Source organism: Panthera leo, chromosome D1, assembly GCF_018350215.1.
Source record: "Panthera leo isolate Ple1 chromosome D1, P.leo_Ple1_pat1.1, whole genome shotgun sequence".
Classification (NCBI taxonomy): Eukaryota; Metazoa; Chordata; class Mammalia; order Carnivora; family Felidae; genus Panthera; species Panthera leo.
The window spans coordinates 55056211-55070531 of NC_056688.1; the positions used below are offsets into that span (position 1 = coordinate 55056211).

At 36.6% G+C, this 14321-nt stretch overlaps 1 protein-coding gene across 6 annotated transcripts in view; it reads right to left on the reverse strand.

Annotated features, from left to right (window-relative positions):
- Positions 1-14321, reverse strand: part of ACER3 (alkaline ceramidase 3) — a 181024-nt gene that overhangs the window by 31640 nt on the left and 135063 nt on the right. For all 6 annotated transcript variants that reach the window (XM_042903917.1, XM_042903921.1, XM_042903919.1 and 3 more), the window contains one exon: positions 10544-10579. In XM_042903917.1, coding sequence (XP_042759851.1) covers positions 10544-10579 — 36 coding nt within the window. The remainder of the gene's footprint in view (positions 1-10543; positions 10580-14321) is intronic.

A 14321-nucleotide genomic window follows, 5' to 3' on the forward strand; every position in this document is an offset into this window, starting at 1 on the left:
GAATTCATTCCAAAAGAAAGAACAAGAAAAGGTCACAGCCAGAGCTCTAATCGAAACAGACAAAATTAACATTCTGCAGAATTTAAAGCAAGAATCATAGAATACTCACTGGGCTTGAGAAAAGTATGGAAGACATTAGGGAGACCCTTACTGCAGAGATAAAAGAGCTAAAAAACAATCAGGCAGAAATGAAAAATGCAGTATCTAAGATTCAAAACCAACTGGATGTAATGACCACAAGGACGGAAGAAGCAGAGGAATGAACAAGTGAGACAGGATAGAATTATGTTAAATATTGAAGCTGAACAAAAAAGAGAAAGCAGAATGATCATGAGAGTAGACCTAGAAAACTCAGTGACTCCAAACATAGTAACATTCCTACTATAGGAGTCTCAGAGGGAGAGAGAGAAAAGGGGGAAGAAGGTTTATTTGCAAACAGCAAAAAACTTCCCTATCTGGGGAAGGAAACAGACATCCAGGAGGCACAGAGAACTCCCACCAAAATCAACAAAAGCAGGCCAACAGCAAGACATACTGTAGTTAAATTTTTAAAATATAGTGATAAAGTAAATGTGATATGTATGTGTATACACACACACACACATATACATAAAATGGAATATTACTCAGCCACAAAAAAGAATGAAATCTTGCCATTTGCGATGACACGGATGGTGTTAGAGAGTATTATGCCAGGTGAAATAAGTCAGAGAAAGACAAATACCATATGATTTCACTCATATGTGAAAGGCTGTTTTATATACATATAAACAAACATTTTTTGTATACTGTTTTTGTATCATGTGACTTTGCTTTTTCAAATCTCTTCAAATTCTAGTAATTTATCTGTAGATTCTTTAGATTTTCTATGTATACATTTGTGTATCAGTTGTGAATATTTTTTTCATCCTACTAAACCCTACAGTACAATATGTATAGAACTACTGATAACAAGCACTGCCATCTCACACTTGATCTCAAAGGGAAAAATTTCAATAGTTCATCACTAAGTGTAATATTGGTGGTAGGCTTAAATTTTTTTTTAAATACTCTTTATCAGATTAAAAAGATCTTTGGTATGTCTGATTTGCTCTAAGGGTTTTTAAAATAAATTAATATTTTATCAAATACTTTTTCTGCATCTCTTGAAATAATTATATAATTTTTCTCATTTAATCTTTGAATATGATTTTCTGATACTGGTTAATAGTCTACCCAACTTTATCTTCCTGGGATACATACAACTTAGGCATGATGTTTTATCTTTTTTTTTTTGGATTTGGTTTGCAAATATTTTGCTTAGGACCTCTACCTAATTAATTTTAACTCTTTTATACTGTTCTTGGTATTAAAGTTTTGCTAGCCTCATACATAAGTTGGAGAGTAGTTCTCCTTTTCTGTTCTCTACGAGAATCTGTTTAACATTGGAATTATTTCTTCTTTCACTGTGTGGTAGAACATTCTAGTGAAGTTATATTTGTGGGTAGATTTCTGACTACTGATTCAATTACTTTTAATGGTTATAGGACAATTCAGATTTTCTATTCTTTTTTCTTTAAAGGTTGGAAAGATTCTTTTTTTTTAAAGCTTACTTATTTTGAGAGAGAGAGAGAGAGAGAGTGAGTGAGCATGGGAGGGGCAGAGAGAGAGAGAGAGAGGGAGGGAGAGAATCCCAAGCAGGCTCCACATTGTCAGTGCAGAGGCCAACATGTGCCTTGAATCCATGAACCATGAGATTATGACCTGCTGAAATCAAGAGCTGGATGCTTAACTGACTGAACTACACAGGTGCCCCCAGATTTTCTATTCTTTATTAAATTTCTGCAGGTTACACTTCTTCTAGGAATCTGTCTACCTAAAAAAAAAATACAATTTGAAATTTATTGGCATAAAGCTCCTCATAATATTCTTAACTTTTTAATGCCTGTGGATTTTTATGTGATATCCCCCTTTCATTTCTGATATTATTTGTGCTTGTCTTTTCCCTCATTAGTCAAATTCACCAAGGATATGTTCATTTTATTTGTTTTTTGAAGAAGCAACTTATGGCTTTGCTGATTTTATCTATGGTATATTTGTTTTCTGTTGTATTCATTTTTGCTTTTTATCTTTCCCAGTTTCTTGAAATATATGCCAAAACTCCCCTTGTTGGCTTTTTTTCCTTTTCTTTTTTGGTATATATGTTTTAAGGCTAGATATTTCTCTACAAGTATTAATTTTGCCAAGTCCTACAAGTTTTAGTATGTATTTTCTTTCATTATGATTCAGTTCAAAATATTTTCCGATTTCTATGATTTTCTCTGATCCATGTGTTATTTAAAATTGTATTACTTATATTTGACATAGTTGCATTATAGTCAAAAAAATTTTTTTTAATTTACATCCAAGTTAGCATATAGTGCAACAGTGATTTCAGGAGTAGATTCCTTAATGCTCCTTACCTATTTAGCCCATCCCCCCTCCCACAACCCCTCTAGTAACCCTCCGTTTGTTCTCCATATATTCTCATTCTAATCCTTTGAAATTTAAGATGCTATGTGGGCAAGTATATGGTCAATTTTTGTAAATGTTCTCTAAAGACTTGAAAAAATGTGTTTTTCCAACTGTTGGATGCAGTAGTTTACATTTGGGTTATGGATCAAGTTTCTTAATCATGTTTTTAAATCTTTTATATCCTCTATCATTTAATGAAAGGTATGCATTAAAATCACCTAAGATTATAGATTTGTCTATTTTTCTTTTAGTTCTGTCAATTTTTGCATTATATACTTGAGAATTATATGTATTAGAGATACACATTTTAAATTATCATAATTTTCTGATGAATATTTTTAATATTAGTAATCTCTTCTTAATAGAAGTGCTTTTTCCTTAAAGTCTGTTTTGTCTGATAACAAAACTATACCACATATATATAACACATATATAACACAATTATGCTTAGTGTTTGTATGGCACATACTTTTCCATACTTTCACTTTCAACCCTTCCACATCTTGATGTTTCAGGTGGACTCTTTTATAAGGCCTTGCTATGACTTCTGCCTATTACTTATGGTCTCTCTACAATAGTAGACGACAACAAATATTTATTGAGCATTGTACTAGACCATGGGGATATAACGGTGTGGAGTAAAGGGTTAATATCAAGCATTGACTTCTGTAGGCCTGGTTGAGAATGACCTCAGTCTTCCATCCTTGAATACAACAGTTAAGATAAATGAAAATGTTATGTTTGCTTCAGTTGTGAAGGACTGCACCTAGGTTGGAGGCTTGGGGTCTGCATGAGAACGGTATGAAAGGTGCTCATCATAAAGAATGGTAGGAAGGGTGCCAGGTCCAACTCTTGATTTTGGCTCAGGTCATGATCTCAGGGTGGTGGGACTGAGCCCTGTGTGGGGCTCTGCACTGAGCATGGAGCCTGCTTAAGATTCTCTTTCTCTCAATGAAATATGGCCCTTTGTAGCAACATGGATGGAACTGGAGAGTGTTATGCTAAGTGAAATAAGCCATACAGAGAAAGACAGATACCATATGGTTTCACTCTTATGTGGATCCTGAGAAACTTAACAGAAACCCATGGGGGAGGAGAAGGAAAAAAAAAAAAGAGGTTAGAGTGGAAGAGAGCCAAAGCATAAGAGACTCTTAAAAACTGAGAACAAACTGAGGGTTGATGGGAGGTGGGAGGGAGGGGAGAGTGGGGGATGGGTATTGAGGAGGGCACCTTTTGGGATGAGCACTGGGTGTTGTATGGAAACGAATTTGACAATAAACTTCATATATTTAAAAAATTAAAAAAAAAAGATTCTCTTTCTCTCTCTCTCTCTCTCCCTCCCTCCTCCCCTCTACCCTGCTTGAGCTCTAAAAAGAAAGAAAGAAAGAAAGAAAGAAAGAAAGAAAGAAAGAAAGAAAAGAAAGAAAGAAAGAAAAATTTTTTAAATTAAAAAAAAAGGATGGTAAGCAAAAGGGGCTGTAGCTTCCATGTGTTACAGTGCCCTCCACTACACTTAGCTCTCATCCCTGGCAGCTGTGCATAACTTAGGTGGATGAAAGGTCAAAAAGAATCTGTATATAAGTAGCTCTGGATCTCTTGATGAGATGAAAATGTTATATTTGCTATATTTTCCACCTTGTATCCCTCTATACAGCTAAATAAACACAGCATTAAATTAAAGCCGATTAGAGGCTGTCTGCCAGCTTGAATCTGTAACTGCAGCCATGGTGCTCTAATGGTGAACCACAAAGGCATCAATCCCTGCCCTCACAGCAAATGCTCTCACACAATCTAGTGTGAAAAGAGATAAGTAATCAGGCAATTAAAAATATAGTATTTAACTCTGTGACAAGAGCTATACAGAGTATTTTGTAAGTACATACAAAAGCCACCTAATCTAGACTTAGGCAGATCAAAAAGACTTTTATGGAGGATATGATTTTTCATTTTATAATTGAAGCATTAGTAGAAGCATAATTAATAATAAGCAAAATATTATTTAATAGTTTATTTATTTTTGAGACAGAGACAGAGCATGAGTGGGGGAGGGGGGAAAGAGAGAGGGAGACACAGAATCTGAAGCAGGCTCCAGGCTCCGAGTTGTTAGCACGGAGCCCGATGCGGGGTTCGAACTCCCGGGCCGTGAGATCATGACCTGAGCTGAAGTCGGACGCTCAACCGACTGAGCCACCCAGGTGCCCCAATAATAACCAAAATATTATTAAGAGAAGCTGGAGGAAAGTAACGGGCATAGCTTATATTTTGGGGACTAGAAGAAAGTAAGGATGTCTAGAATATGCTGTTGGAGTGAAGAGTGGGAAAAATGAAGTCAGAAAGGTAAGCAGAGGTTTAAACTGGCTTTTCAGGTCATGTTAAAGAGTTGAACTTTATCTTAAAAGTAAAGGGAAGTCAATGGAAGTTTCAGCAATAGTGCAACATGATCACTTGTGTATTAGAAAGATATCCCTCTTGCTGGGTGGAGAATGAATTAAAGGGAGACAAGACTGATAGAAAACAAACCAATGACAAGGTACTACAGTAACCTAGGTGAGTAATGGGACCTGAACCAAGGTACTATCAGTGGGAATGGGAGAGAAATGGACAGATTAAAGAGCTATTTAGGGCTTAGACTGATAATCAATTTGATATGGAAGTTAGGAAGAGTTGGGAAAGTCAATGATGGCCTGGTTTATGACTTTAGCAGTTAGGGTCCATGGTGAAACTGCTCCTTGGGTTAGGGACCACAAGAAGAGAAGAAATACTGGAGAGAAAAATGGTGATTTCATTTCTAGATAGGTTCAGAGTCTGATGTATCAGTGATATATTCATGTAGAGATCTCTAGCAGAAGTTAGATATCTGGGTCTAAATCTTAGAAGAAAGTATCTGAGCTGAAGAAACAGATTTATGAATCATCACTATACAGAAGTCAATGGATTGTTCAGAGTATGTTAAAGACATCAAATAATGAATAAGGAAGAGACTATACTCTTGCAGTGCAAGAGGGCTTTTCCAGATTAATTTTCTTCTTTCCACAAGCATGTCTATCCCATACATTCTGACTTTCTCCTAGGATCTGTGGCAGACCTTGCTAGTACCTACTCAGTATCCATTCTTTTTTTTTTTTTGGTCTTTACAGAAGACATTTTATCCAGTCGACAATATGTCCAGCTATATAAGCTTGATTTCTCAGTCTTTCTTGCAGCTAGAGATAGACACAGGACCTTCACAACTTTTTTCTATGCATATTCTAATATTAGTTATTTTTAAGTAAAAAAAAAAAAAAACAAATAGAATACATACTTGTTTGCTCCTTGTAATTTTCACCTAAAATTATTTTTATTCTTTTAAAAAATGGATCTTTATGATAATAAATTGAATTCCAAAGTAATCTGCTATAGGGTCATCATCATACCACGGAAGGAATATGGGCTTTGGAATAAAAAAGACCTGGGTTCAATTTCCAGCTCTGCTAGTAACTAGGTGAGAAACACTGGACAAATCATTTAACTTTTCTGACTCTTGGTTACCTCACCTATAAAATGAAGATGGTAATTTCTGTACAGGTTTGTTGATATTTACTAAGATAATAGTAGTTAAGTCTATATAAACTGTATGAAAGAATATATAATACTCAGCACAAAGCAGATGCTCAAAAATGTCAGCTTCTTTTGCTTCTTTTCCAAGTGTGCTTACATTGGAATTTCCTTACATTCCTAATTTGTAATAAAATGGCACAAACATAACAGAATAAAATGTAAATAATAGTTATTTGCTTGAGTTATCTGCTTAAGTCCCTGTTTTTCAAACTGTTTATATAGTGTGTTGTTTCTTAAAAACCTTGAGGGTCTGGGGCTCCTGGGTGGCTCAATCGGTTGAGTGGCCGACTTCGGCTCGGGTCATGATCTTGCGGTCCGTGAGTTCGAGCCCCCCGTCGGGCTCTGTGCTGACAGCTCAGAGCCTGGAGCCTGTTTCAGATTCTGTGTCTCCCTCTCTCTGACCCTCCCTCCGTTCATGCTCTGTCTCTCTCTGTCTCAAAAATAAATAAACGTTAAAAAAAAAAAATTAAAAACCTTGAGGGTCAAATCAGAAGGGAGGGTAGTAAAATACTAACATGTCAAGTCTAGAAATAATCTCTAGGAGACATCTACTTTGGCAGGAAGATTTTAAGCAATAGTACTCTTTGAGATAACAGAGGAGATCTCATCTGAGATATTCAATTACTGATTTATCAATTAGCTTAAAGAAGGTTTACTAACTTAAAAGTTCTTTTAATCTATTTTCATGTATACTTTTTTAATGTTTTCTTAAGATATATTAATATTTCTACTGAATGTGGCAGGCATATGATTTTATTATTACCCTTTGCAAGGCCATCAAATTAAATAAATAGCATTTGGCTCTCTTTTGGAGATGTCTGGATCACTTTGGATTTAAATCAGTAAGTAGAATTGTTATCAGTATTCTCTCCCTCAAGGAAGCTAATCTGGTTAGCAAGATAACCATCCTGGCTGTGACAGATACTTTTACAGTGTTTATTAACTCTTTCCTTCTAATTGTATACCCCACATATCTCTCTAGGCCCTACTCAAATACCTCCTTTTAGAAGCTTTCTGTGATTATCATAGACAGAAACTTTCCTGTGTCATCTTACTTCTTCATATGTGTTTTTAGTGTCATATTATATTGCCTTATACTTTTCCTTGTATATTATTTTTATATTATCCTTGTGAAATAATCCCTCGCCTTATCTTAAACATTTTATAGATGAGACACTGAAGAATAGGCACAACAAGAAATTTGTCCATGGATAACAAAAGTGTTAAGAAATCTGAGATTCCTGGGTGAGTCAGATTCCTGACTCAGTCGGTTAAGTGTCTGACTTAGGCTAAGGTCATGATTTCATGGTTCGTGGGTTTGAACCCCACGTCGGGCTCTGTGCTGACAGCTGGAGCCTGGATCCTGCTTCAGATTTTGTGTCTTCCTCTCTCTGTCTCTGACCCTCCCCTGCTTGCACTTTGTCTCTCTCTCTCAAAAATAAACAAACATTAAAAAAAAATACAAGATTCCAAACTTCAAGCCATCAAAGTGGTAAGAAATCGAGATTCCAAACACTCAAGCCAGAGCTCCTTTAGATTAGATAACATTACTCTCTTCCCTCTTTTTCCATTTATTTTTAAGATCTTGAGACTTACTGTAAATTTTGTCACAAATTCCAAAACAATTTTTCCAATTACAAATTTCAAAACCATTTTTCTAAGTCTCTGTACATATTAACAGTGATATGAAAGAATGAGTGATACTCTACAAATTTTGACAAACAGAGTTTCTCAGAAAAAGCAGTTCTCTTTTCTTAAGAATGACACCAAGAAACTAATCAGGGATAGATTTTTTTAAGCCATTAAGTATAAATAAAAAATATCAATTCTGGGGTGCCTGGCTGGGTGATTTGGTAGAAGCATGTGACTCTTGATCTCAGGGTTGTGAGTTCAAGTCCCACGTTGAGTGCAGAGCTCACGTAAAAAGAAGAAAATCAATTCTAATTACTTAACAGGTCAGCATAGGATATTCTAGATTAGACTTTGGGACAAAGGCCTGTTCAAATAAAGCTTTACCAACAGCAGGAAATATAGTGGGCCATCTCCCCTATCTTGCTTTTCAATATAAGAGGAAGAAATAATTCAGCTATATGTAACAGATGTATTTTACAGCCTTATTCTGAGTCACCCAAGCAGACAGATTGCACCCTGGTTAGCACTGCTTTTACACATTATGAGATGTATATACTATAAATGTTAAAAAATTTTTTTTTAGCATTTGTTTAGTTTTGAGAGACAGAGAAAGACAGAGTGCAAGCAGGGGAGGGGCAGAGAGAGAGGGGGTACTGAATCTGAAGCAGGTTCCAGGTTCTGAGCTGTCAGCCTAGAGCCCAACACGAGTCTCAAACCCATAAACCGTGAGATCATGACCTGAGCTGAAGTCAGACGCTTAACCAACTGAGCCACCCAGGCCCCTATAAATATTTTTTTACAAGTCTATCTTCCTGACCAGCGAGTTCCTTGAGACCAGCGACCCTGTCTCATTTGCTTTGGTTTATTAATATTAATTAACATTTACTGAGTACTTCCCATGGTAGGAGATATACATTATCTCATTTTTTTATTGATTTATTTTTAAAAAGATTTTATTTTTAAGTAATCTCTACACCCCTCACAGTGCTCAGTTACAACCCAGAGATCAAGAGTCGCATGTTCTACCAACTGAGCACCCTTGTATTAGCTCATTTAATCCTCAGACAACCTTAGGAAATTATTATACCAATTTTAGAGACACACTATAATGAGCTCTTAAGAGCAGGGACCTTATTATTTTCTTCAATAGTGTATCTCTTATACCTAGTACCATACCTGGCATATTGAAGGCACTTAAAAAGTATTTGTGGAATAATGAGGAAACCAAAGCTCAAAGAAGTTAAGTAACTTGTCCAGTGTATACAGCTAGTAATTGGAGAGACCAGATTTAAATCCAGGTCCGCCTGACTTTATCTTCAAATTTTTGTTCTATTGCTTCTCTATTTCCAACTTCCAGCTCAGTATTTGGCACTGAGAAGGTACACAGTAGACATCTGTTGAAAGAATGTCTTCTGCCTTCAGACTACTTCTCCATTTCACCCTAGCATTCCTCTATTTCTTTACTTCTCTCCTGAGAAGGACTAAGATAAAACACAGAACTATAAGCTTTCATCCCGCCTCCCTCCCTATCAGCATACATCCATACATACCACTATCCACAGAGAAAAAAATTTATTACTGGGAAAAGAACACATGAAAGTTGCAGCATGGGAAGTTAGACAAATAGTTTGATACTTTTATTACATAACCATAGTATAAAATAGATCTAAAACACAAAATGGAAAATGGATGGTCATAAACTTACAAAAATTAACCTCAAATTTCTGAATTTTATTTTTTTGTGGCTATGTTTTTTCTTTCTTATAAAGACAAATAAGAAATTTACAAAAGCCGAAGTCTTCTTATAAATAAACTTCATTCTTTACGCTGTGCCAATAAATCTTTCTAAATAAAGAGGTAATTCCATAATGACCTACTTTAAGCTCAAACAAACAGGAAAGTGAAGATGTCCTCTCTTATAACACCTACTTGCAGCTTGTCTGTAGAAAAATAATGTGGTTTTGGAATTTGTTTCAAAAAACAGATTTCAGTTAGATGATTATTATCTAGTTGAAGTTTAAAAAGTTACAGGAATACTTACTTTTTACATAAGCACAAAATATTCTAAAATTACAAGGCTTCTGATAATGTGTCCTTATTTATGTATTGTTTGTTTGTTTGCTGGCTTTTTAAAAGAATGGTGACAAGAGTCAAACAAATCTAGGTCACAATCCTGGCTCTGTCCCTTAGTAACTGTGTAACTGTTGGGCAAATTCTTAATATCTCTGAGCTCACTTCCCTTAAAATGTGAATAATAATCCCTAATTTGTAGAACTGCTGGAAAGATTAGAGTCTGTGCAGTAATGGGCATAGTGCCAGGCACATGGTAGCACTCAATTAACAAGAGCTCTCTTTATTTAGGGTCTACTACTTGATTTTACTCTGGTTCCACTATGGGATGCACTTAAATCATTATTTCTTATAGCAAAGTTTCCTGTGTTTGCTTTTCTCAATGTAAATTAACCTCCCACCTCAAAAAACTCATTAAAATAGGCATTAGGGGGAAAATATTCAAGGAATTTTCAGTCTGTCTTTTCTAGAAAATAGTGTCATAAAAAGGACTTTGTATGTGTATGTGTATAAATCCTCTCTGGTTTTTTTCTGCTTATAAGGAACACTGCACCTGTGTTACTGACTACCAATAGCCAGCTGGGTCTGGGCATTGGTATCCTATAGGCACTTGAGTTTGTTTTAAATACTTTCATAGGACATCTACCACTTTATTTTCAGAAATTATATCTGCATATAATTTACCAGAAAAGGAAATGAAATGCAGGCAAGTACTGTTAAACAATTAAGTGTTAATAGTTTTTTAATTTACCTGATGGAATACAGGCTCCTTCACCTTAAGGTAAACCTACAAAATATTAAAAGAAACACATGTGAATGAAGTGCGTTACTGAGGGGGAAGAAAACCTATTCCAGTAATTCTGCAAATCCCAAACCTCCCTGCCTCCTAGTCCTGTTACTTAGATCGGACTCCAGCCATGTAAAACCAGTCAGATTAGGTGGCATGCCACAGAAGGGATAGTAGCTACTGGCGGGTCTCCCCCAGTGCTAGTTTGACCACGGTAAACTAAATGTTTCAAGGCTGTTTTGGATTACTCTGGCTTCTTGGCCTCTGCATCAGCATCAAGGAAGGGCAAAGATGCACACAGTTTACTCATAAGGGCTGAAGAGGGTCTACTGACAATGCCTATAATACAGTTTTTTCTACAACAGAAAGAACACTGGAGTTAAAGACAGGAGCTCAATTTCAGACTCTGCCACTGACTTGCTACATACCTCGAGCAAGGACTCACTTAACCAAAAGACTCATTTTTTCCTTATCTGGGTAATAGGAATAACAGTGGTGGGGAACAATAAGCTAAAAGACGTGAAAGTGTTCAGCATATAATGCACGCTCAATAACTGAATACATTTATGACAAATTTCTTGTACTTTCTTTTACTTCCAAAGCCTCTAACCCGTCCACCTAGATGCATTCCCAGTTACACAAACCCTAGTTTTAGGTTCCAGTGTCATGTGGGTGATTAAGTGCAATGCCTGTTTAAGATTCAGCATGCATTTACTGCCCTGTAGGAGTATGCCTTTAAAATGACATGGTAAAGAGTAATCAAAATTCAAATCATAATCCTGGAACGATTCCCATCACTTCCAAGACAAGTCCAAATTTCAAAGCCTTCCATGATCTCACTCCTGACTTTCTGTTCGGCTTCATTGCTCTCCTCTTGTCCCTATTTCATCCTAGGCTCCAAAAAGTACAGCTTCCCCAAATGTGCTACTTCAATACTTCCAGATCTTTAAACATGCTGCTCTTTACTTCATTCAGAAATCCTCCCCTGCTCGCAAACTTTCATCTTCCAAGATTCAGCTCAAACCATCCCTCTTTCTTGAAGTCTTTTCTGGGTCCTTCTCCACTCAGCAGAAGCTGCCACTCACCCTCCTTCAGGCCCTCACTGACCATGTATAAACATCATGTAATTTGTTGGTTTGTTGCTCTCCCCTACAAGGCAATAATCTCTTTGACAGATATCTCTTTGGCAGATATCTCTATATCCTCATTTAATATAGTGCTGATCTCACAAAATTTTATGTAATTTTACAATTTGGCTACAAAATTTCTTATTCCTGTAGGAAGTTCCTACCCTCACTACAATAACAGCAGATTATTTCTTTTAAGCACCCATACAGCTTTAGTAGGAAGATGTGTATGAGACACTATCTATCTGTAACTCTAAACTCAGTAAGGAAGAATGCTTTTTATCTCTGAAATGTGTTGTCAAAATATTAATTTTCCTTTGTATAGCTTCATATTCTCATTGTTATTAATAAATGAAATGCAAAAGGGCATGCCCTTTAAGACTTTTTTTTAAGGCAAAAAAATTATGGAGTCCTTACTATGTGCCAAGTATTAATTTTCCTATATAAAAAGTATGCTATTATTATCTTCATCGAACAGACAAGGAAAACTAATGCCCAAGTTTGGCCTGTGACTTGCCAAGTGACTTGCCCAAGGTTCCCAGTTAAATGTTGGTTCAAATTTAGATCTAACCGACTCCCAAGCCTGTATTTCCAACCACCGAACTTAGAAAGTGGTCCAGTCTTGGGGCACCTGGGTGGTTCAGTCGGTTGAGCGTCCGGCTTCGGCTCAGGTCATGATCTCACAGTTTGTGACTTCGAGCCCCACATCGGGCTCTGTGCTGACGGCTCAGAGCCTGGAGCCTGTTTCAGATTCTGTGTCTCCCTTTCTCTCTGCTCCTCCCCTGCTCGTGCTCTGTCTCTCTCTCTCTCTCAAAAATAAATAAACATTAAAAAGAAATTAAAAAAAAAAAAAAAAGAAAGTGGTCCAGTCTTAACTCTGCCACCAATTTTCCGTATGAACTTGGCTGGCCAGACAAGTAAGTCATTAACACTCTCTGGACTTTGTTCTCTTCTTTCTTACAATAAAAAGATTTCCTTTCATCTCTGAAACACTAGGATTTTCTCACAATCAAGGAGTATGTAGTTTATGCAAGGACAGTGCAGGGCAGTGTAGAAGCATAAGAAAATAGTGTATCTGTTCTTTCAACCTTCTATTCACCTTCTCAGCTCACTGATAATCTAACTTCTGCCTCCATCAATCTATTGCTGACAGTATGCTTATTATGGTTACTTGGTCTTTTAATTGAAATTTTTATGGGTCAAACTTCAATCTTATTTTACTCAACCTCTCAGTGGCAACTAATACTGTTACTCCTTCTGGAAATCTCTTCATACTTTGTGATATTAGGCTCTCTAGTTTGCCTATGTTTCTGACTACTTGTTCTCAGTTTCCTTTGCTGGCTCCATTTCTTCTACCTGACTCTCAAATGTCAGTGTTCCCATGTACAGCATGGTGATTATACCTAATACTGGGCTGAATACTGGCACTTTGCTAAGAAAACAGATTTCAGGTGGTCTTCTCTCTCTCTCTCTCTCTCTCTCTCTCTCTCTCTCTCACACACACACACACACACACACACACACACACACACACACACACACGGCAACTATGTGAGAAGCTATGTTAATTAGTTTGCCTATAGTAATCATTTCACTATGCATATCAAATCATCATGCTGTACACCTTGAATGTATAAAACTTTTATTTTTAAAGTGTTGACTCATTGAAATCCTTAGGCGTTATGAAAGTTTGCATAGTGACAGGATGTGACTGTCAAATAGACAAATCAACTGTAACTTTTAGAACTTTTAGGGTAAAGTACCATAAATGTATACTCTTGTTTATCTCTGTCAAAAAAAAAAAAAGCGTTCCATAGGGTTGCATCTTTGGTAATTTTAATGGTTCATGCTATCTGTGCCAGTTCATCTGTCCTCGCATTTCTAGTACCTCCCATACCCTGACAATTCTCAAACCCACATCTTTAGCTGAGTCTACCTGTTAATAAGCCTCAGGTGTCATTAACATCAGGCATCTCAATCTCAACACATTCCAAATTGAATTTATCTACTTCTACTCTGTGACACAAACCTACTCATTATCTTTCCTGCAAAATCTGCTCTTCCTTGAAGTTTTCCATCTTGGTTAAGAACCTGTTATGTACCACGATGGCCAGGCTGTAAACAGAGGCATCATTCTAGACAATTCCTTCTTTTTACCCCATACCCACACCCTCTACTTAGTGGGTCACAAGTCTTATGGATTGTTATTTATGACAGCATCTTTCTTTTTTAAGATTTTATTTTTTTAAGTAATCTCTACACCCAATGTAGGGCTCAAACCGACAATCCAGAGATCAAGAGTCACGCAGCTTTACTGACTGAGCCAGCCAGGTGCCCCTGTGACAGCTTCTTTTCATCCCCACACCTATTTTACTTCAGTCGGAGTCTCATATTTTGCCTAAGCAAATGCAAAAGTCCCTGAGTCTAGCCTCATATTCCTCTAATCCATCCCCTAAAATCAGTCATCTTTCTAACTAACCATGTTCTTCCTCAGCTATGGATCAGTTAATGGCTTCAAATTACCTTGAAGATAAAAATCCCAGTGTATACAAGGGTCTTTATAATCTGACATTTATCTCATTAACTAGACTCATTCACTCATCACCACTTAACAT